The sequence below is a fragment of the Gymnoscopelus braueri genome, assembly GCF_963280865.1.
Source record: "Gymnoscopelus braueri genome assembly, chromosome: 16".
NCBI lineage: Eukaryota > Metazoa > Chordata > Actinopteri > Myctophiformes > Myctophidae > Gymnoscopelus > Gymnoscopelus braueri.
Window position 1 is genome coordinate 31,982,738 of NC_137616.1, and position 22,171 is coordinate 32,004,908.

Here is a 22,171-nt window from a genome sequence, read left to right on the forward strand (position 1 = left end):
CATGTGTCACATACTGCTCAATCTCCTTCCAGTAATAACCACACACACGTACAGTAACAGAACTTAAATACTTTCCACTTTGATGTTTGACTTACCAATGATTATAACACACACACACACACGCACACGCACACGCACACGCACACGCACACGCACACACACACACACCTCACTTAGGAGCCACGTATAATTGTTTTAACCCTCAATTAGAGCTTGCAGAACAGTGTGAGGTATACCGGTAGCAAATATCACACAGTAAAATCACGAGTGCTAATTTAACAATGACAGTGTGTACAAATGGACCCTTCAAGTCTCATTACAGCAGGGAAAAGATACGGGAAACAGGAGTATGGGTTCCTCCGTTTGCTGAGCTGTTTATATAGGGCTATAGCTAATCATCGTACGAAGGAATATGATAAAGTTATTTAATTTAACTTTATAATTAGATTGATAAAGATGGTTTGGTACTAAGACCCCCCAATACCCGTCCAGTCAACACCCAAAGAAATGAGAGTCAGACACCGGTATGTCCAAAAATGATCAGTCTGTATTGCCCGAGCGTGCACACGGAGACAGTACAAGTTACAGACAAGAATAACAATTACACACTAAAGTTGTAACAACAGACAATGGTATTTATACACAGTTGGACATCAATGACATCAGACATAGGTGCATCCTTATGATTGGCTTAAGACCCTCAGACGTAGAATGGAGTCGTAGGATGCACAGGCGTCTGACTGTAATAATAATAAGTTGTTGTTCATCTTATGTTCGGTTTTATCTGTGACAGGATGACAGCTGACAAAGGGAATTAGTGACGATGTCAGGTCATGCAGAGATATCGGTCATTGTACAGAGATACAGGTCATTAGGACATTAAACACAAAGCGTTGACCAAGACATGTTTTTACTGATTGGGAACATATGGAGCCGGGACCAGATAGCAAATATGGAGCCAGCTACATGGCCTTGGTAGAGAAAGTATAGTAGAGTTACAAAAGGCATGTTTAAAAGACTGAAGTACAGGCCCAAAAAGACATCACTATATTAATTTGACATCTTAAAGGGATACTTCACTTTCACATAAAATAAACATTAAAAAAAAATATTAAAAAAAAATGAAAGAAGTTATGGCAAAATAAAGGCCCCCTCACACATTAGTAGGACACTCTAATGCGTGAGGGGGCCGTGATTTTTCCATTACTTTTTTCATTTATTTTTAATATATTTTTTAAATGTTTATTTTATGTGAAAGTGAAGTATCCCTTTAAGCAGGTTTCTGACACTAAACAAATTAGGATCAATCCAGATTAAGATCAATCAAGATTAACTCTATCAGAATATATAGGGCTTAACTGGTACCACCAAAACCTATGCTTGACCGGATTCCCACAATGCATCACATCGCGATGAGTTGTGAGTTTGTAGATCTACTATTTTCGCCGAATGTTCACCAGAATAGAGACGGTAGGGTTCAAGTGGTTAAATATCTAGTGTTACTACTGCTTATAACGATAAATTATAATCAGTATATGAATTGGACTAATGGCATTAATATTTAGAGAATTGAATAGGGACATTCAAGTGCAAAACTGACAGCCAGCCTCACATGGCATTTGTAATTTGTAAGAGAGTGTACACATACATGGGTCCATTTGGTTACATTTGTACACTCGCACCACCCGATGCAAACTTGTGTCAATTCACATCTTTGCATTGACTTTGTATGGAATCAAGTTACACAAAAATAAAAAATATATATTTGCCTCTGGTGTGAACACACCTCAAGGGTTAAATTAACACAGCATAATGTACTGTGTCGCCTTCTGTGAGAGAATCTGAGATAACATAAGAAAAGATGTTATGATTATGTTATGATTATACATTATCTAATCTGACCTTTCCACTTACTGTACCAAATGTATTATACAAGTACATGCAAGATATAAAAGTAGCCTATAGACATTTGATATAGAAATGGATATAAAGTACTACAAAATCATATTATCAGTGTTGAAACAATAGTGCCACAGTAATACCACAGTTATTGAGTAAACAGCCGGATAGCTATAGTATACAGTATCTATAGTTCTGTGACCGTGCGCTTCCTTTTATAAACAAAAGCAAGATGGTACACAGAACAAATCACAAATCACAACATATCAGGCTTTCTTTACGCCTGGGAAGCCGACCTACCGGAATGAGTCAAGCCTAACTCCTTTATGTTTGTTCCAACATCTTATCACACTAGCGAGAACAACAACAACCTGATTTAAGACAGTCGGGTAGTTTACCATGTTACCGTTAAAACAGGATTATGTCTTAGATTCTGTTCCAGCAAAGCAGGTCTGTGAGATGCGGATCAAATGAGGAACAAGTCAGTATTATAGTTTGCAGTTATTCTGTGGCTTTACTGTACACTGCAAACTCCTCCACTGCAGTGTTAATTTAACTCAGTGTAAATATTGACCCATAAGTGTCTTTACTATTCCCCAATGTACTGTTGTTAATATATACTAGACCATACCCGGTGAAGTGCGCAGGCGAAAGTAGTTGCAAACGTGGGGTTATTGCACGTCCTGTCGCGTGTCCCGTCGTAATAAACAGCTGAGATTTGATGAAATTGAGAAACGGGCTTCGCAGTTGCGTTCAGATGGTAATGGTCAATAGAGCGTCGCAGTTCCCGCCCACTTCCTGTTTTTTTTGGTGCCGGAAGAAAAAACTCAATGCATTTTTCCATTGACATTTCCAAAAATATTTATATCTATTAATTTAAGCCTCGAATCAAGCCATCACGAGATGACATGAATCATGACCATAAAACGTTTTTTTCTGTGATTTGTTTTTATTTTATATTTAATTATATGATATACTATATTTAATAAATACCCTTTGTTTTGCCGTTTTCAACAAAAAAAAAATCACAGAATCAAACGTTTATGGTCATGATTCATGTCATGTCATGATGGCTTGATTCGAGGCTTAAATTAATAGATATAAATATTTTTGGAAATGTCAATGGAAAAATGCATTGAGTTTTTTCTTCCGGCACCAAAAAAAACAGGAAGTGGGCGGGAACTGCGACGCTCTATGGCTGTGTGCAAGTTCAGAGCAATTGCTCCAGCAACTGAGGAGTACCGGACAGAGGTTTGTCAAATTATAGGAGGATGCAATATGCATGTGTGCAAAGTACTGTATGTTGATACAAGCATTCAGCCGAAGGTGTTTAAACATACATACATTTCATACACATGCACGGACCAGGTTACACACATACCTGACATCAGCTTCTCGTCAGCACAAATTGTAATTACACTAATGATGACAATAGAATTTCTCTCTTGACAGTGACCTATAGCTTTGTGCTGTAACTTTCTAGTACCATAGCAAACTGACTGCATCCTTATGGTGCCATGGCTACCTACCTCAACCTGTAGAGGTCAGAGAGTCTGCAGGCTGGCTAGAATCGCCTAGCCTGGTAAACCCTCCCTCCGGAAATCTCATTTCTATTTGATTCCAGGAGTGAGTCTGGCCTGATCGCCCATTCTGCAATATTGGCTGCGGGCTGGAGTTGGGCGGGAGTAATACAGTTGACTGACAACCCCTTCAGCCAATGATAATTTTTCCCCTTCAGCCAATCAGCAGTTCACCAGTCTAATGTGACGCAACGGGACTTTTGAGACGTTCATGCCCAAAATGGGTTGCCTTATTCGGATACATGGGTGTCACTGCCCACCCCTACCGGTTCTCTAATTTTTTATTTTTAAATAGGCTTTGTCATGATTAATTGACCACATATATGAAGTTAAACAAGTAAATTCTATCCAAACGATATCTTATAAGTAAATTCCGTGCCTCAAAATAGAAGTTAGAGAGCTTTTTGAAGTAAAAAAATAGCGGAGAATATAGCGGACAAGAAAAAGATGGCTGCCGTTCGTGTTTTGGGCTCACTCGAACTCGCCACCTGATTGGCCAACTGTCGCTGTCAATCACAGAACGATGTGCGACGACGCTGATAGGCTCGGTTAGCTGGTAATTTCACTAGAAACCCCCACAATGGTAACCTCACTCCGTCAAATGGAAGAAGCTTGCGACACACATTTTGTTTCACAGCGTACTTGCATCTGAGACTCCGGGCGCAGAATCGATGACAGACGGAGTTTCATTTTTTCAAGCTACTAGGCAGGTGATTGGATGATCCCGCCCCTAGCAGCCGCTGATTGGTTCGTATGCGCAGTGGTTCAGGCAGCTTTACTCTGTGAGCAATCCCAGACCCTCCTTCCTGAAACCAAATGCAAATGAGATTTCCGGAGGGAGGGGGGTTTACCAGGCTACCACAATGGGCTATCAGGCCAGACTCACTCCTGGAATCAAATAGAAATGAGATTTCCGGAGGGAGGGTTTACCAGGCTAAGAATCGCCTGCTGACTTAGAACATCTTTTCGACTAAGAAAATCTGGCCTACACCCTCTGACTCCCTCAACAGTTAGAGCCGTAGAGCCCTTGAGCCAGGCAAGTAACTCCAGAAGTCTTAAGTGGAGCTGCATGGTTGTACAAAGTATAGCCTCCAAGTGTGGAAGTGTGTGGAGACTCACAAGTCAGTCTCTAAAGACTGATGGCAATTAAACAGCACTCCTTTCTAAAACTAAAACAATAGATTTGACACCATTTTGCATTTTCTTCAAAACACACTATTTGTTACTACTCCCACAGATGTTGTCCAAAACACACACACACACACACACACACACACACACACACACATTGGTACACATTATCTCTGGAGGCATGTAATCAAGATGTATCAGTCATATTATTCAGGTTCCATTGTGTTCTGCAAAAAAGGGGCCTCTAATAACACTTTCTCCCGGAGGGGGTAACGAAGGCTGGATAGCTGAAATGTTTGTCCTGTCCTTTCATGGAGAAATAAAAGAAACTAACTCACTCTTGTCACTCTGCGAGCGACCCATCACGCCACAAATGGTCTCGTAAGTCATGTGACAATAACCGTCAAACAGGGTTTTGATACTCCATAACGTTTAACAGAGAAAAGCTGACATGCAAGCTCACAACGCGTCACGGATGGGACTAGAGAGTCCCGATCCGATTTCGTAATCGGAATTCTGGCCCAATCACGTTATCTTTCATTGATCGGAATCGGGAGGAAAAGATCGGATCAGAACCATAGAGTTAGGTCTGAACTAGCCATGCCTTTTTTTTTGTTTCAAAAGAAAAAAAGCCTGGGAGAACCTTGCAGGAACGGTGGTTTAGGACCTTGTTATCTCCTAACCAATCAGAGTGCAGAGGGGCGTCGCTCTAAATGTGGTGACGTCAGCGTGCTCCATGCACAGGCCGGGGGGGAGGGGGGGAGGGAGGCCGGGACATAGATTTGTGATGCAATAGGAAGCTGCACTGGTACTCAGCGCAAGGCCTTTCAAGACCTTCGATAGGGCTGGCTCCTCCAGTCTAGGTCTGAACTGATTAAAGTTTTAATTCGCTATGCATGTATATTTACATCCACATGCTCCACTTCAAAGTCTGTTTCAGGCCATGCTGCAGCATGCGTCTCTCTCTCTTTGTGTGTGTGTGTGTGTGTGTGTGTGTGTGTGTGTGTGTGTGTGTGTGTGTGTGTGTGTGCGTGTGCGTGTGCGTGTGCGTGTGAGCTTGGACGTCTGCTTTTCTCGGCCGTTCTCTGCGCGTGACACCTTCGCGCGACGCTAATACAAATTAGGCTGAGGGGAAAACAGCATCTGAAAGTTTGATGGGATGCATTTTTACACGTGAGAGCTGTGACCACTTTTCCGTTGCATCTTATAAGCAGTCCGGTTCTTTTGGTGCCAGCCTGCGCGCACATACTGCACTGGTTCTTATCAGTGTGACAGTGTGGCGTTCCTTGTGTGCCGACGGCTGCACCGCATGAGTAATACAGCCCTGGGTAGGCAACCCAGCCTGCCTGAGATCTGCGCTCAGAGAAGCACACCTTTCTAGTTTACTTTGAAAGGTGTGCTTTGTGGCCTGGCATTTATACTTAGTCATATGACTATTTTGTAAATCTTTTAACCTATAATGACATGCTCAAAAATAAGAACGCCAAGTAAAATGTATAAATCTGTCTGTGGGTTTCATACATATTTAACCAATGCAAAGTATTAACAAGACTAAATAACAACTACATGCAACAGGATGAAATTAACCCTTGGTCGTGAACCGATGCACTTAAACAGCCCAGCTTGATTGAGTTGGGTCTTGGGGGTGGACGAGAGGTGAGGTTGTGTATAAATCGGGAGGAGAGGCTGGCATTATGCAAAGTCCTGCAAAGAGGAGCATAGATGCACTACAGAAGGTTATGTACCAGACAGGGCATACTGTGATAGAATAATAGAAGAAGATTATGGCATGACGTTTTTCTCCCACCATGAGACAGAGGTGAGCGTGATGTGCTGTGCATAACAGCACACCAGGATGACGTTTGTCATAAACAATGACGACAGTAAGGGGGCACGGTGGCGCAGTCGGTAGCGCTGTCGCCTCACAGCTAGAAGGTCCTGGGTTCAATTCCCGCCGGGGACGCTGTGGGCGCTGGGGGCGTGTTCTCTCCTCCGCGTCATCAGTGCCCATACCCTAGGTGGGGTTGGTGAAAGGACCTTTCTGTGTGGAGTTTGTATGTTCTCCCCGTGTCTCCTAGGGTAGTTAATACCCTCACAAAAACATGCAGTAATCCTGGTCACTATACTGCCTCCCCCTGGTCAGCCAGGGCGCCTGATGGAGGGGAAAGGAACTGGTTGGAATAACGTGTTCCTTCCACGCGCTACGTCTAACCAGGGAACCTCCCCCCTGTCAGGTGATAAGAAGCGGCCTGCTTGCTCCTCATGCATTGAAGGAGGCATGAGCTTCAGCTTGGGCTCTCCCTAGGCTGGCAGAGGGAGAGTAGCGCCCAGGATTACATAGGCAATTGGCACTGGGTGAAAAAATATGGGTTACAAAATCGTGGGATAAAAAATATTTAAAAAAAAACAAAACAATGACGACAGTGGCTGTTGACCATTTTCACAGGTCATAGAAAATGAATTGCCTTTTGGCAAAGGGTTGCTCAAGCTGCTTGAGCTGTGAATGTACAATTAGAGTAGGCTCTCCCCAAAGCAATGGGCCTGTGATGGTCAGCAGGAATTTATATCAGGAGATTAGGCCATGCTATCTGTATTAGATTAATTACATGATGCTGGTACTATCACGTTTTACAGCGTTACGGTTCTCATTACATTCATGAGAGGTTAGTAAAGATAGATTTTCCTAGATTGAATTAAGTTCTCTGCTAGTTTTGCTTGTACTGTATGTAGCATGGGAATGTCAGCCCAAGGTCATTGTACGTTTTATGTGACGCCCACCATTCACTTTAATAAATCATAAAACCATGAAGTAGAGTGGGTTGTTGCTGAGCTACGAGAAACAGTGGATGGAAACCCACAAACAAAGGTCTGTGACATTTTAAATGCAGAAAAGGACCAGAGTGAATGAGAACATGGACCAGGCAGAGGGACTGGTTGATAACATATATGATAATATAGATAGATTTAAGGTAAGCAAGGAAGTGAAAAGTAGTCTGGCTTGGTTTGTCATTTGCATGGCCTGCCCCTGAAGTAGTATCTCTTTAGGTTATGACTACATGTTGAGGTCCAAATTATTATTACATAATAATAATTACATAATTACATTACAACATTTAGGTCACGCATTATCACAGAATACAACCTCAGTCAGGTTCACACTCATTGACTGTGGAGGGGTCGAGATTTCACATGCTTAATGGTTATAATAGGTCTGTATAGAGTGTTGGGGAAGAGAGTTGTTCATGTTGATTGAGTTTAAAACAGGAATATTGTGTTATGCAAAATTTTGGTCGGGGCAACACAGAATGTTGGTTTTAGTGACAAATCTATTGAAAATAACTAAGTAGGTAGTTCTCCCAAAATAATTCACAACAAACTTGAAAGGGTGATCACCCCGTAATATAAATATATTAAATACATTTTTATTCCGATACCTTCCATGTTGCCAATAGTTTACTTTGGAAACCTACTGTACTGGATAAGAGCACATCAGATGGCTTTTATTAAATGGAGAGAGGGCAGTCCACTTGCCTTTGTATTTTTTCTTCATTGATTTTGGCCACAGGGAAGCTTAGCGGGAGTCAGCATGGAGGAGGCGCGGGGGAACAAGACTCAATCCCTGGCCAACAGAGATGTTCATGGGTCCGCTAGTGTCCCTACTGCCTGGTCTAAGAATACGTGACGCTCCTGCCATCAGATCTATCTTTTCTGGAGACAGCTCGATTGGTGTCATTTCTCCCCTCTTCATACAGTATATCACTCAACTTTACTGAAAATTGATCTTCCACTGTACACACACTCACTCCCACTGTCCACACAGTATGTATCAAGCAAACACATGCACAACACCACCAGAACCATGGTAAGCAGACATGCGCACACACACACACACACACACACACACACACACACACACACGCACACACCACACACACACACACACACACACACACACACACACACACACACACACACACACACACACACACACACACACACACACACACACACACACACACACACACACACACACACACACACACACACATACACACACACACACAGAGCGCTGCCCTGGGCGCAGCCATTGCTGCGGTGTCAACGCTCCGCGGACGCGACACCGCAGCAATGGCCGCCTACAGGCAGCTACAGGCAGCGCGTCTGTGGATTCGTCTATACAGAATGTTTTTTAAGCTGCAGGTGAAGCTATAACAACAGCGTGAGGTACTGTATCAGTGGCCTTATCAGTGTCTGCACACACATTAACCTACTGTATGTGGCTTTGGCCACTAAAGCACCAATATTTTCAATTTACAATGCAGTGCTGTATCTTGTAATCAAAGGAATTCATTTGAAGTGGTCCGACGTAGCAGATCAATTTGAAATTTGTGTAATTACATAAGCAAAACATGGGCCCAAGCATTTTCAGTTCCCCTAAGCAATTACTGTGCGATTATACTACACAAACAAACAAAGATGAATAGTTTGTGAGAAGACAAATTCCAAGCACAGCGTTGGCTTTGCTTTTGTCAGAGACCTACGTACTTTAAAATGTAAATATTTTACTCAACTAGTTTGGTTTGCTGTGTTGTGCACATACAGTACTGTATACAATGCTACACTGGCAACATCTTAAGCTTTTACTCTATAAGCTCACAAAAAGAGCCAATATTAAAGTTGTCTTCTTTGCAGCCATGCAGAGAATTATCTATCTCCTTTATCTCCAAGGTCCTGTCACTGTTAAGTTTAGATGGTAATTTCACCCATTTAACCAATGCTGCTTAAAGGGTAAGTTCAGTGTTTTATGTCCTACATATAATTTGCTAGCGGTTAACTAGAATGATGAGGTGCTAATTTTGTAGTGTCCCTGTCTAACAGGGTATATATAGGAGCTCCACAAAAAAAAAACAGCATGCCTCAGCATTCCCAGACAACCCGCTAACCTGCCTCCTCTCTCTCCTCCGCACAGGACGGCCGCGTGTCTTTCATTGGCCACCAGCTGGGAGGCGTGTCCTTCTCACCCAACAGCCGCGACCAACAGGTGAAGTTTGCGCGCGCCGTCCAGATCACCTACTACCTCCGCAATCATGGTCCCGTGGTGCAGGACGTCATCGCCGAGCGCTGGGAGCACGAGTTCTGCGCGCTGGCCAGTCGACTGTCCCGGCCCGCGACGGGCAGGGACGCGGCGGGGTCCCCGCAGGGGGCCGCTGGCGCCGCCCACGCCCCCGTCGACCAGCTCCACGTCCAATCTCTCACTTCCTTCAGCCTGTGGCGTGACTTCCACCAGACGGGTGTGTTGGCCAAAGGGGAGGTGCTCTGCAGCCTGGTGCTGATACTCCTGGCGGCCACCATCTCGAGCTCCATGCGGGACTGCCTGAGGGGGAAGCCCTTCCTGGGCCTCCTGGGCGTGCTCACCATCTGCATCGCTAATGTGACGGCCGCCGGCATCTTCGTCATCTCCGACGGGAAGTTCAACTCCACGCTGCTGGGGGTCCCCTTCTTCGCCATGGGTGAGTGGGATGGGTCAGTGTGGGGGGACTGGGAGTTCTCTCTGTGTGTGTGTGTGTGTGTGTGTGTGTGTGTGTGTGTGTGTGTGTGTGTGTGTGTGTGTGTGTGTGTGTGTGTGTGTGTGTGTTAGTGTATTTGTTTATGTTCATGCACATCTGTGCATACGTATGTGTGTGTGTGTGTGTGTGTGTGTGTGTGTGTGTGTGTGTGTGTGTGTGTGTGTGTGTGTGTGTGTGTGTGTGTGTGTGTGTGTGTGTGTGTGTGTGTGACAAAGCGAGCGAGTGGTGTGCACGCAGGTGACAGATCAATAGGGAGTATGTGTCTATTTGGGTTTTTCTATGCCTTTGTGTGTGGTGCTGTGTACAACTTTATGGACGTGTGTGTGTGTGTGTGTGTGTGTGTGTGTGTGTGTGTGTGTGTGTGTGTGTGTGTGTGTGTGTGTGTGTGTGTGTGTGTGTGTGTGTGTGTGTGTGTGTGTGTGTGTGTGTGTGTGTGCGTGCGTGCGTGCGTGCGTGTGCATGTATATATTGTGTAGTGATTTATGGTTGGTTAAGGGTCTTATCAGGAGCGGCCACTCGGAGAAGGTTGATTGGGGGAAAGGATTAGTAGAATTGCAGTGGGGAATGCCGACAGCAGTGTGTGAGTGTGTGTGTGTGTGTGTGTGTGTGTGTGTGTGTGTGTGTCTGTGTGCGTGCGTGCATGCGCGCGCGTGCGTGCGCATACTGCCTTGCGCTGCCAATCTTGAGGCATTTTTGTGCACGCTTTCAATTTTGAATTTATGAAGGCTTCCCTGGATTTTATTGAGATGTAGGTGATGTTATTACCAGTGGGACCGGGTGGATTCGATAATAGATGACATGCCAGCCACAATTTGGAAAACAGAAGGTTATCAGAACCCAGAAGTATAGAATCCCAAAAACAGAGCGAAAGCTTGTAATGGAATAATTTATCAAGTCAAGAACAATATGTATAGGACAAAAACACCAGAAAACCTTTATCTGCAGTCAAGCTTTGCAGCACAGGGATACAAGGTAATGATCTAAAGTGCTGTTTCGATATACAGTGCCTTTCAGTTTGGTATTCCATTTCAGTTTCGTTTTACGTGCATAAGACGTTTTTGTTTTAGGAATTGACTAGCACTTACCTGTCCTATAGTTTTATTGTTAGTTAAAACCGGTAAAGCATCTGTGTCATTTTAGATTTTAGCTATATACTGTTTATAGCAACACATGTTTTTCAGAAAACTCTTAGGACTTAGAACAGTGGTTCTCAAAAATGGCAGATATACAAGGTCACAGCGTGTCACGTTGTGCTGCGCTGCCATCTTGTACATCTGCTAGATGCAACGGTGAAGTAGTCAACATTACACAGCGCAATTGCTTGCAAGTAAAGACAGTAAGGCATCCAAATGAAATAATGACCTGTCTGGGGACAGCCTGACCCCATTCACTTCACCTATAATTCAGGGCTTTAGTATATACATGCAGCCACGATAGGCAAGCTGTCGTAACAACCTTAGACTGTATGGATAATCGGACTGATTATTAATCATAAGGAGGCGACATAATTTGTCTACTTTTCGTTTTTAACCCTTTAACCCATTAAGACCTGAGGCGATTCTTAAAAATGTTTTCTAAATCCTAACAGTTTTTTGAGGGAAAAAAATAAAATAAAATCAAGATTTTTCAAAAATAGCAGATCTACAAGCTCATAGTGCGGCACTCGGTGCCGCACTATGAGCTTGTATATCTGCTATTTTTGAATAGCCAAAGAAATCTAAAGTGACACAGATGCGTTCCAGGTGTGTCCTGTGTCATTTTTGGATTTGAGCAAAAAAAAAGCATTATTTTACACTTTGGCTATTCAAAAATAGCAGATCTACAAGCTTGTAGATCTGCAATTATTTCGTGATGGGGGTCCACGGCCAAATACATATACATGTTGGGGTCCTTGAAGTGAAAAAGTTTGAGAACCACTGATATAGCAACATACGTCTTTTCAAAAAAAGACATTTTGTAGAATCGGAAACTCAGGCCTTAATGGGTTAAATAAGCTTGCTCTGAGAGCACTGGATGGGATTGCAGTTCCCCGTTTTGGTGATTGGTGTTCAGAATGTACAGGATGTTCCATGTTTTAGGGTTTTTTATTAAAATGTATTCCTCCATCCACTTATATCAAAATTGTATGATTTTGTTCTATAATTAATAACTAGAATATTTAGCTGGGTTGTGAGTTGATAGGAAAGCAAAGTAGTATATAGTGATACTAATTTAGCTTTTTTAATTAATCTTATTTGTCCGTAGAAGAGCTGAGGTGACTATTAATATGATGATTCATAATTTCACAGCTTAGTGGAGATGGAAAATATACCCTCAGCAGGGATCGGATTCAGCAAACCAATAAAACAAATGCAGTGGCATAAATTGCTTGTCCACATTCATCAAATCATCAAATACTTAAAAGCTTAACTAGGGACAAAAGTTGTAAATTAGCAGTAAATGCCATGTGCAGCAGCGCATCAGTTTGACAGTTGAACTGTAACTAATTTATATGGAATTGCGTAGGCCCTGCTGAATAAATGGAAAAATAAATGTCTTTTCACTTGGACAGGACACACCTCCCACATCAAAAGTTTCTTGTACTAAACAGTGATTTATTGAGATTAGAACAGGAAAGGTTGTCGTTAACGTGAGAGGTCAGGCAGCATAATAATACTCTTGTGTCAGTGAATAGGTGGATGGTTGGCACTTGGCAGTGTTCAGCTCTGGCCAATATTCACTGTTATTGAAGTTTATCATCACATTCATAGTCCTGTTTCTCTCTCTCTCTCTCACTCTCCCCCCCCCCCCCCTCTCTCTCTCTCTCTCTCTCTCTGTCGGTCTGTCAGTCAGTCAGTCTATTCTGTCTCTTGTCTCTGTAACTCTCTCTCAAAGAAGTCGAGTTGAACTGAACGTCCATAATTTGTGATAAGCTGTAACCAGCTCTTGGTTTGCCTAGGTTGCATCATGTGTGAGTTACAGTAGAATGTACTGTATAGACAGTACAACATTGCATTAACAAGACTACGAGTCCAAAAGGCCCCACCCAACCAGACTAAAATGGTTTGATCCAACTTTTGGGGCTAAAATAAAAGAAAGAAAAAATACATTTGCACAGCTAATTCCATGGTGATCCAGTCAATCGTTTTTGAGATATGTTGATTGGGACAAATTTGGACGGAGGGACAGACAGACCAATGGAGTGAATGACACAGCTCTGCTTAGACACCTGCCGTTCTAAAAAACACATCAGATACAATTAGGTACAAATAATCGACAGATTGTTGTAGAGATCTACATTACAAAATGTTACGTGTTGTGTGCCCTCTCAGCCAATCAGGACGCAGGGATATCCCTCAGTGACAGTGCAGGACATTTTAGTCCTGAGGGACTTATGGCACAGTAGCTGCTTGGTCAGAGCTGAAAATAACCATATCTGCTATAATAAATTACTGGTAAAAGTCATCCTCTTGGACAACTGTACCAACTCGTTCTCATACACTGAGTGCCGTCCTCAATCTCTCTCTCTCTTCCTCTCTCTCTCTCTTTCATTTCCTCACCCTGTCAACTCTGTCTCTTTCCACCTTCCTCCTTCTCCATCTTTCTGTCTCCTAAGCGTCGTCTTTATGTTTATCACCTACTATCTCTCTCTCTCTCTCCCCTCCTTCCATCCCCTTGCTTGCTTCCTCAGCAGTAGTTCTTCTATTTACAGTCCAGTATATCTTATGCTTGCTTCCGTGTGTGCTGCTGAGGTCATCGGATCCCCAGGGGGAAACGTCTGATTCGCCAGTGCCGCGGGCTATAGCCGACATAACTAAGGCTTAAGTACAGCTCAGGTATGGGAGGCTAGAAGGACTGAGGAGAGACGGGGATATGAAAAGGAGAACAAACATAACTGAAGGTCGTTCGCACACTTCAAAGTGTCTCTGCGACAGGTGCACAGGGGAATAGAATAGACCATATTATGCAAAAATGGACTTATCCGGCACACCGGTCGTGAACTCGCAAAAATAAATATGGATTCAAATCTGAAGCACAATGACTGCCACGCACATTTATAGGCTACACGTCTCACCTGTAGGTGCCAAGCAATCTGTCCATTGCCTACATCAATCAGAGGACAAACCCATCACCAAAACAATTGGACACACCCCAATAAAGTAACGAGTAACGAATCCAGTGTAGTTTCCAGCAATCCGGCGAGGTAAATGTCTCATCATCAACAACAACAACAACGATTTCACCTTTGGCTTTACTGTAACACCCAAAATGCTCTGCCACCGTCTTCTGTCCTGAAGTAAACCCTGACTCTACTACTGTGCTGCAGCGTACACACTTTCAGTTCATAATTGTAGCGTCCATCATCCGAGTAAGTGATTGATAACGTGCTTAGTATTTTACAAAGTCATTTTTTAAACTTGATGAACCTGGGCGCTTATATGCAAAAATGAATTAAATGGGTTTTATTTCTATAAAAACAAAGGCAAACCCAGGGTGAAGGCAGTGGGCCGGAACAATTACATATTCAACATCCTTGTTGCAATGACATTTGGGTAGTTCCATTACCAAACTCTGGTGAATTATACACCCAAGTCCACTTAAAAGCCCCTTTTGCAGACTTGATGAATTGTAGGATTGGGCAGCAACTCTGGCAAGTGCAGTGAAGACTGGATATTTGGATTCAGCCTAAGTGACATTTTAACAGGAGGCCAGAAGGGCCGCTCTGCCACCTGGAATGTGTGGGAGGATAAGGAGAGGCTGAGTCAGAGATAAAAGGAGGAAGAATGTGATGTATACAAGGAGAAAGAAGGGTTGAAGAATGAGAAAGTGAGAGAATAGCTCTCTGAACTAGAGGCAATGATGGAGGGGACGGGAAGGGGTGAAAGGCAAGGTTATTTGTCTAGCGCATTTCAACAACAAGGCAATTCAAAGTGCTTTACACAAAACATTAAGAGCATTAAATACAGATAAAGAATATGAGAATACAATTACAGTACAGCCCAAGAAATGAATCAAAAACCCCAATAAAAGGCAGTGGCCGACAGAGAAGTGTTCAGCTTTGATTCCAAAGAAGCCAGTTGTTGCAGACCTGCAGTTTTCTGGGAGTTTGTTCTGTGGCGCATAAAATTCAACACTGCTTCAAGGGAATATAAATCAAACTCAAGGAAAGAAAAAGATAGCGAGCGAAAGGATGCGATGTATGTAAAGAGAGGGAAGGAACGAGGTTCAAAGAGACCGTGTTGTACCAGGTCTTTCTGAAAGCAGAAAAAAACAAAGTAGAGGAAAAAGAGGGAGTGGGGGTGAAATGACAACAGGAATGGAAAGAAACAAAGAGTACAAGGGAAAATGCAGAAGATAACAACAGTAGAGGATAAAAGTAGAGGACAACTGTGAGGAAGGAAGACAGGGGACACGGACAAAGCCGTAGAGGACATGAGAGACAGACAGAGAGAGAGAGAATATTTGAGAGAAGTAGAGAGAGTAGAGAGAACAGAGATGGGGAAAGACAGAGAGCAGACACATGATTAAGTCTATAACTCTCTGTGACAGGACCTCTAGAGACAGCAGATGTCCAAACGCCCCGTATCACTGTGTGAACTCCACGCCATGGCAGAGGGATGAGAGGTGAAAAAAAGGACTTTAAAAATGGATGCCTGCCGATGCTGCAGGGGTGTCTGCAGCCACATGTGTAAACTACTTCCTGGCCTATATGCCCAGGGAGACGCATGATAGTTGTTATCTCTGCCAAGTTGGAAATCATGTTCTCGCCCCTGTGTGTGTGTGTGTGTGTGTGTGTGTGTGTGTGTGTGTGTGTGTGTGTGTGTGTGTGTGTGTGTGTGTGTGTGTGTGTCACTTCAAACACACCAAATAAGCGCTTGCACGCGCGTTCTCGCCAAACCTGGCCCCAGCATAGAGTAGAGGGTAGCATGGGTCCGCCCGGAACCGAGAGCCGAGCTGGTTCGGGGCCAAAATATTGAGTTGTCCCTCGGGCATGGGTGTTATCAGTTCCAATTGCCACGGGTCAGATCCATTTCAAATGGATGGACCCGTATGGACTCGTGAGGACCCGACGACCAGCTTTTTATTATTATTATATTAATCTCTTTAACCTTCGATTTTAAAATGAGACATGCATTGTAATTACACTCCTAAATCCATATCGTCTGTTCTCGCATATTGAATGAACCCGTTTAACGTTAACAGCCGATTGAAACGCAGCCAATCTCATGCGCTGCACTGCTGCTGAAGTTGAACACCATGTAGGCTTTTAAGCTGGTGAAACGCACACAAAAGATGCAAGTTGGAACGTCATCTGTGTGGAGCATGTTTATGGACATAATCTGCGGGGACGGGCGGTATAAAGTTGGTGAAAATGTTCTCCGTCTGTCTGCAACACAGAGCAGAGCGCACGCAACGCAGCTCGTATGCAGTGGTGCACTGTAAAGTAACTAAGTACTTTTACTCAAGTTCTGTAATCAAGTATATTTTGAATTCCGGGCTTTTACTTCACAGAGTATATCTACATTGCAGTATTGATACTGCAATGTAGTATTTGTATGAATATTGCCCCCAATATGTTTCCATCAACTGTTATTTTTGTGAATTCATAATTCCCTCCACGCTATGGGATGCATGTCCGTAATCAGACACCACTGTTTTACAATTTGTCAGAGTGTCAGAGAGAGAGACTAGGGTGGCCACTCGTCCTGCGTCCCGCATTAAAAATAAGTTCATTTAATGCTTCACTCCAATTAATGCTTCACTCCAATTACCCTCTTTAAAGAGAGAAACACAATACTGAGGGAGAGACCACCTCAATTCGTTCAGTAATGATCCTCCTCACTGAACGAACCTAACCTATAGGTTCATTCAGTGAATGACTGAACGGGATCCCAGTCCTTTCGTTCACTGACTGCAGTCACTGTCTGAGGGGAGATAGGTTTGTTCAACCCTCCCGCTCTGTTCACTGTCTGCAGTCAGAGAGATACTATACTGAGGGGAGATTCGGTGAACAAGATCCCAGCCCGCCAATACAGTGACTGTAGTCAGAGATATTATATGCCTGTGTCAGTCTGAGGGGGGAGAACCCAAAGAGTCCAAAGAGGAAAACTTCCTGAGTCTGTCTGACGGAAAAAAAGCCTGCCCTCCTCGCGGAGTTCAGTCCAATTAGAAAAGACGAACGGCAGAGTCTCTCTCCAGCATTTGCAACTGAATAAATGGAACAATTATTTTCACATAGTGGCCTTGTTAATTTCATTTACAGAATAACTAGAACGAAAGTGACCAAAACCACATGCATCCATGCATCCATGCACACACACACACACACACACACACACACACACACACACACACACACACACACACACACACACACACACACACACACACACACACACACACACACACACACACACACACACACACACACACACACACACACACCTCATCCAATACAAAGTACAGAAGTCAAATCTCCCAAATTGTACAGGTAAAGAAAATATGCTCAAAATAAACGTATTTTAAGTTAATTGCCAAGTTAAAGGGGTGGTATTTGCCATCAACTGGGACTGCAAATGCCAATTTGGCTCCGGGAAGAATTTCACCTCTCCTCTCCTAATATTTTCTGAAGGTAGCTGGATTTATACAGTTTCGCTTATTAGGTCTGAAATTTGACAGGAGAAGAGTTGAGCATAGTTAAAGGAGATTTGTGTTTTGACATTTGAGAAAATGAAGAAGGTCATGGGTACCAGAGTGTGCACCTAATGGACCTGGTGCAAAATGCACAAGAACTACAACTTCCATCGTAGATTTCAACATTAGTCTTTGGTGGCTTGAACTGTTCGTCATGGCCATGGGATGAAAAGGAATATACTGATGAGTTATTGTGCTCTTATGGATTGGTTGAACATAAGCAGGTAAACATTCACTCAGTTTCTCAAAAGTAGGTACTAAAATAATTAAATAAACTGTCCCTTCGTCAAAGATTATGAACCTATATCCATGATACAGATCATGAACCTGTAAATGGTAAATGGTGCATTTATATAGCGCTTTTATCCAAAGCGCTTTACATTCACCCATTCATACACCGATGGCGGAGGAAACCATGCAAGGCACCAACCTGCTCATCGGGAGCAATTCAGGGGGTTCAGCGTCTTTCTCAAGGACACTTCGACACTGATTCTGGGGGAGCCCCCCAGCCCGGGATCGAACTGGTAACCTTGCAGTTTCCAGTTCACTCTACCCGGCCACTCTACCCCTGAGCCACTGTCGCCCCAACCTGTACCCATGCTGTGCAGCCATAATTACGGATAATGATATTCAATGGGGAGTGACCATGGGGAAAATAACAGGAGCATGCACAGTGCACACCCACTCTGGACTGGTGCAGGACAAACAGAAGATCATTATAAAGATAATTACAGTATATAGTCTGCACACCGTTACTTGCTCCCACTGTTTAGAGCCTGCATTATGGGACTGCCGCAAGGTTCCATCTTAGGATCGTTGTGCTTTGCATACATTAATGACTTTCCATCTGTGTGATAGTGTGAAGACCTTGATGTATGCAGATGGCACAGTGTATCATGGTGATATACTGGTCACATACAAAACCTTTTGACAACTTTTTTTTGTGTTGGGGTCTGTTTTATAGGGCATAATCCATCATACAATCCATAATAATGCTCCACCACCACTGGAGAGCTCTGCTCAGCTCCACTCTGGAGCAAATGATCACAGCTTCAAGGTCTGCTTCAAGGGGGAGACAGCAGCTCCCTGAACGAGGCTCTGCCTTTGCACAATCTGCATTTTATTTTAACCCATTAAGACCTGAAATGTCTTCTAAATCCTGTTTGAAAAAACGTATATTACTATGTCAGTGGTTCTCAAACCTTTTCATGTGAAAGGCCTCAAAATGAATATGTATTTGTTCCACGGACCCCCATCTCAAAATATTTTTGTTCCAGGGACCCCCCAGAAGCAAAGATATGAGTTACAAATGTTTGCTTGAAAAAATATACATTCAAAGATTTGCACACATTTTCACGATTTCTCAAAAATAGCAGATCTACAAGCTTGTATATCTGCAATTTTTTAAGTGTTGAGCTATTCATGTTTCATTTCAAGTTTGTAAAAATAATGCTTTTTAGCTCAAATTAAAAAAATGACACAGATGCTTCTCCTGGTCTTTAAGGGTTAAACAATTGAAGAGTGGAACAAGCTTACAGTATACTGTCAATCTGCAAACCTGCACATATTTCCATATTTTTTCCTGTGCAGCTAAAAATAAATAGTTTAAGCAACCAGACTTGTCAGCATTAAAGCCTTCAGCAACACTCCAACCGAACACAAACCTCGTTCGGCTAGGGTAGGTTAATAAGAATAAGATGACGTCATAAGAACTTCAGCAGTGTATTTACGACGTTCTGTTCCGTAGTTCTTGCACCTCCAAGATTTTCTAACTAGCCGAAAACCTCCCTAGCCAAAACATTGCATGTGATTGGATGGAAGTTTAATCTGTGAGCAACGTTCCATGGACAGTTTTGCAGAGAGGTTGGCTGAGGATAATCCCTTTCTGAGAGACTACAAACACAACCAGATGTCAATTAATTAGTGGAGAGAGATAGCACACAATTTGTCCACAGTGTCCGTCGCCAGAAATTGGGAAATCGCTGAGACAAATTATGTCAAACACCTTGGAGGTTGATGTAAAAAAAAAATAGCGAAGCCAAAACTTTGTTGCCGTTGTTTGAAGTATGCTGCAGCCTTAATTTGGACTGTTTTTTATAACTTTGGCAGTATTGGGTATGTAGCCTGTATTTAGAGATTTTTGTTTCATTTGTTCAGTTCACCTGTGCAGGAACTACATAATAAACATCTTTTCTCCTCGTTTGAGATTAATGTATTTTTTACATGGCCCCTGATACACATAAATGAATGAATGAAATGAAATTGCAAGATCGAAAGATATAACAGTGTTTCAGCCCGTTTCTTTCTCTTTTTTTTCAAGCTACGTAAGAACCTCGTTATAACCATAATTTACCATGAGGAACACTGTCAAGTCTAACAGCCCCTATCAGAGTAGCAGCAGTCATAAATCTCTTGCCCTGCACTGTTACGTGCAGGCTGCATGCAGAGTTAACATTCAAAGAGGTATTAAAGAAGATATGCATTAAAAAATCAAATGTTATACTTTTGAATAAAAACACCTGGCACCTATGACTGCTAAAATGTTATAATTCTGCATAACAACACCTAGCACCTACTGTATGACTGCTAACATGAAGGGAAAGAGACGTGAAGGGAAAGAAGTGAAATGATAGACAGAGAATCAGATAAGAGGGACATTGGTGGGGATGGAGAAAGGCAAAGAAATGTTTTTAAATATTGACATATTGACTGAAGAGAAGACTGTATTGCAGCTCGCATATTTTGAAATATTTAAAAATATATATATATGTATATATATATATATTTGCATTCAATTTCACTTGCGAGGACCTGAATTTTGCTCCCAGTAACCACAAACTCTACTAACTACTATACCACCTGCTGCTTAGTCTGGGAGACTTCGCCTCAGAGCCTGGACAGCAGGGGCGCGGCCACTGCGTTCTGATTCAAATCAACAGCCAATGAAGAAAAGGGGGCGGGATCCACATGCAGTGGGTGTTGCATGTAAATAGGAGCGACGGGAAGCAATTTCTCCTTGAGAAATTGCGGCCGCCATTGTTGTGTACTGCTGTTTGCCTCTCGTCGGACTGTTTAGACGAGTTGCACAGCTCTCAGACCGACAAGAGGCGTGTCCGCTCAGATTCTGAGCGTAAGTTACATCCCGCGCACAAATACCAGGGCTCTGGCCCAGAAGTTTCCTCGCCCCTCCCGTTTGTATGCGAGAGCTGGCGAAAACTTCTGGGAACTCAGATTACCTGCTGCTGGATGCATTTTTCACTAACTACCTGTCCAGTGTATTCCACTACCTGATGCTGTATGAATCCATTGTCTCTCCCTTTGAACACTTTCAGCAATCATCAACAGAAGTCTTTGAACCATGAAGGGAAACAACCCTATCGACCATCACACTTCACTGGACCTGGACTTGGTTGAGGCTCAGGATTCCCAATTTGTTCTAACCACTTGAACCCAGCATTCATATTGTGGGGGGAACATTAGCCAAAAATAGCAGCTATACAAGCTCAGCTCACGTTGCGACACGTTGTGAGCTGGTAAATCGGCGAAGAGATTTGGTGTAGGCGGGAAAAAGCGATCCAAGTACAGTTGTACAGTAACTCATGTCCATTTCTCTAAGGATAGAGGGTTTAAAGTGGTTAATATGGAGCAGCCCTTTCCCTCAAGGGCCTCTCCCCAATGTCTGTCTACAGACAGTGTCATGTGCAAGGAGGCCAATTACTGTTGAGCTGAGCCTGTCAGTTCCTGCTCTCTCTGGATACGTGACGGCTGTTAGAAGTGAAAAAACAGACAGAGAGAATGTTAAAGAAGGGGGGGAAAAAAATAAGATGCTCAACAGACCTCATGAAACATACATGCTCTCTGACATTTATAAGGAGATACCGACTGGTATGGTCTCTCAATCTTATGAAGTTCAGAGTGAATTGGAACTCAAACACAGCACACAGACACAGGAAATAAGGTGAGGTTTCACCACTTCAAACCCTAGCTTCCCTATTCCGGGGGTGACATTCAGTAAAACAAATTGCAGATATACAAGCTCGCAATGTGTTGCATCGTGACGCGTTGTGAGCTTGCAGCTCGGTTATTTTTGGCAAAGGTATTTGGTGTAGAGCGAAAACAGGAGGAGACCTAGTAGCTTATAGAGCCCTTGGGAATCCGGTCAACTACTTAAGAAGGCTTATTTGTTGAGGATGGCCGGGAGTTGAGGAGTGAGGGTGAATGCTGAGGGTAGGCTGGAATAGGAGGCAGATTTGGCAGGCAAGCAGGTAAAGAGGATTGATCAAGGGAAGGAAAGACAGTTTGTACAAACTTGAAATGAAA

The 22,171-nt window shown here is 43.2% G+C and overlaps 1 protein-coding gene across 1 annotated transcript in view; it reads left to right on the forward strand.

The window, feature by feature from the left end:
• Positions 1-22,171, forward strand: part of ptchd4 (patched domain containing 4) — a gene marked incomplete at its 3' end in the record, with an annotated part of 47,505 nt that overhangs the window by 2,207 nt on the left and 23,127 nt on the right. Inside the window, exon 2 of the mRNA XM_080453230.1 lies at positions 9,580-10,120. Coding sequence (XP_080309356.1) covers positions 9,580-10,120 — 541 coding nt within the window. The remainder of the gene's footprint in view (positions 1-9,579; positions 10,121-22,171) is intronic.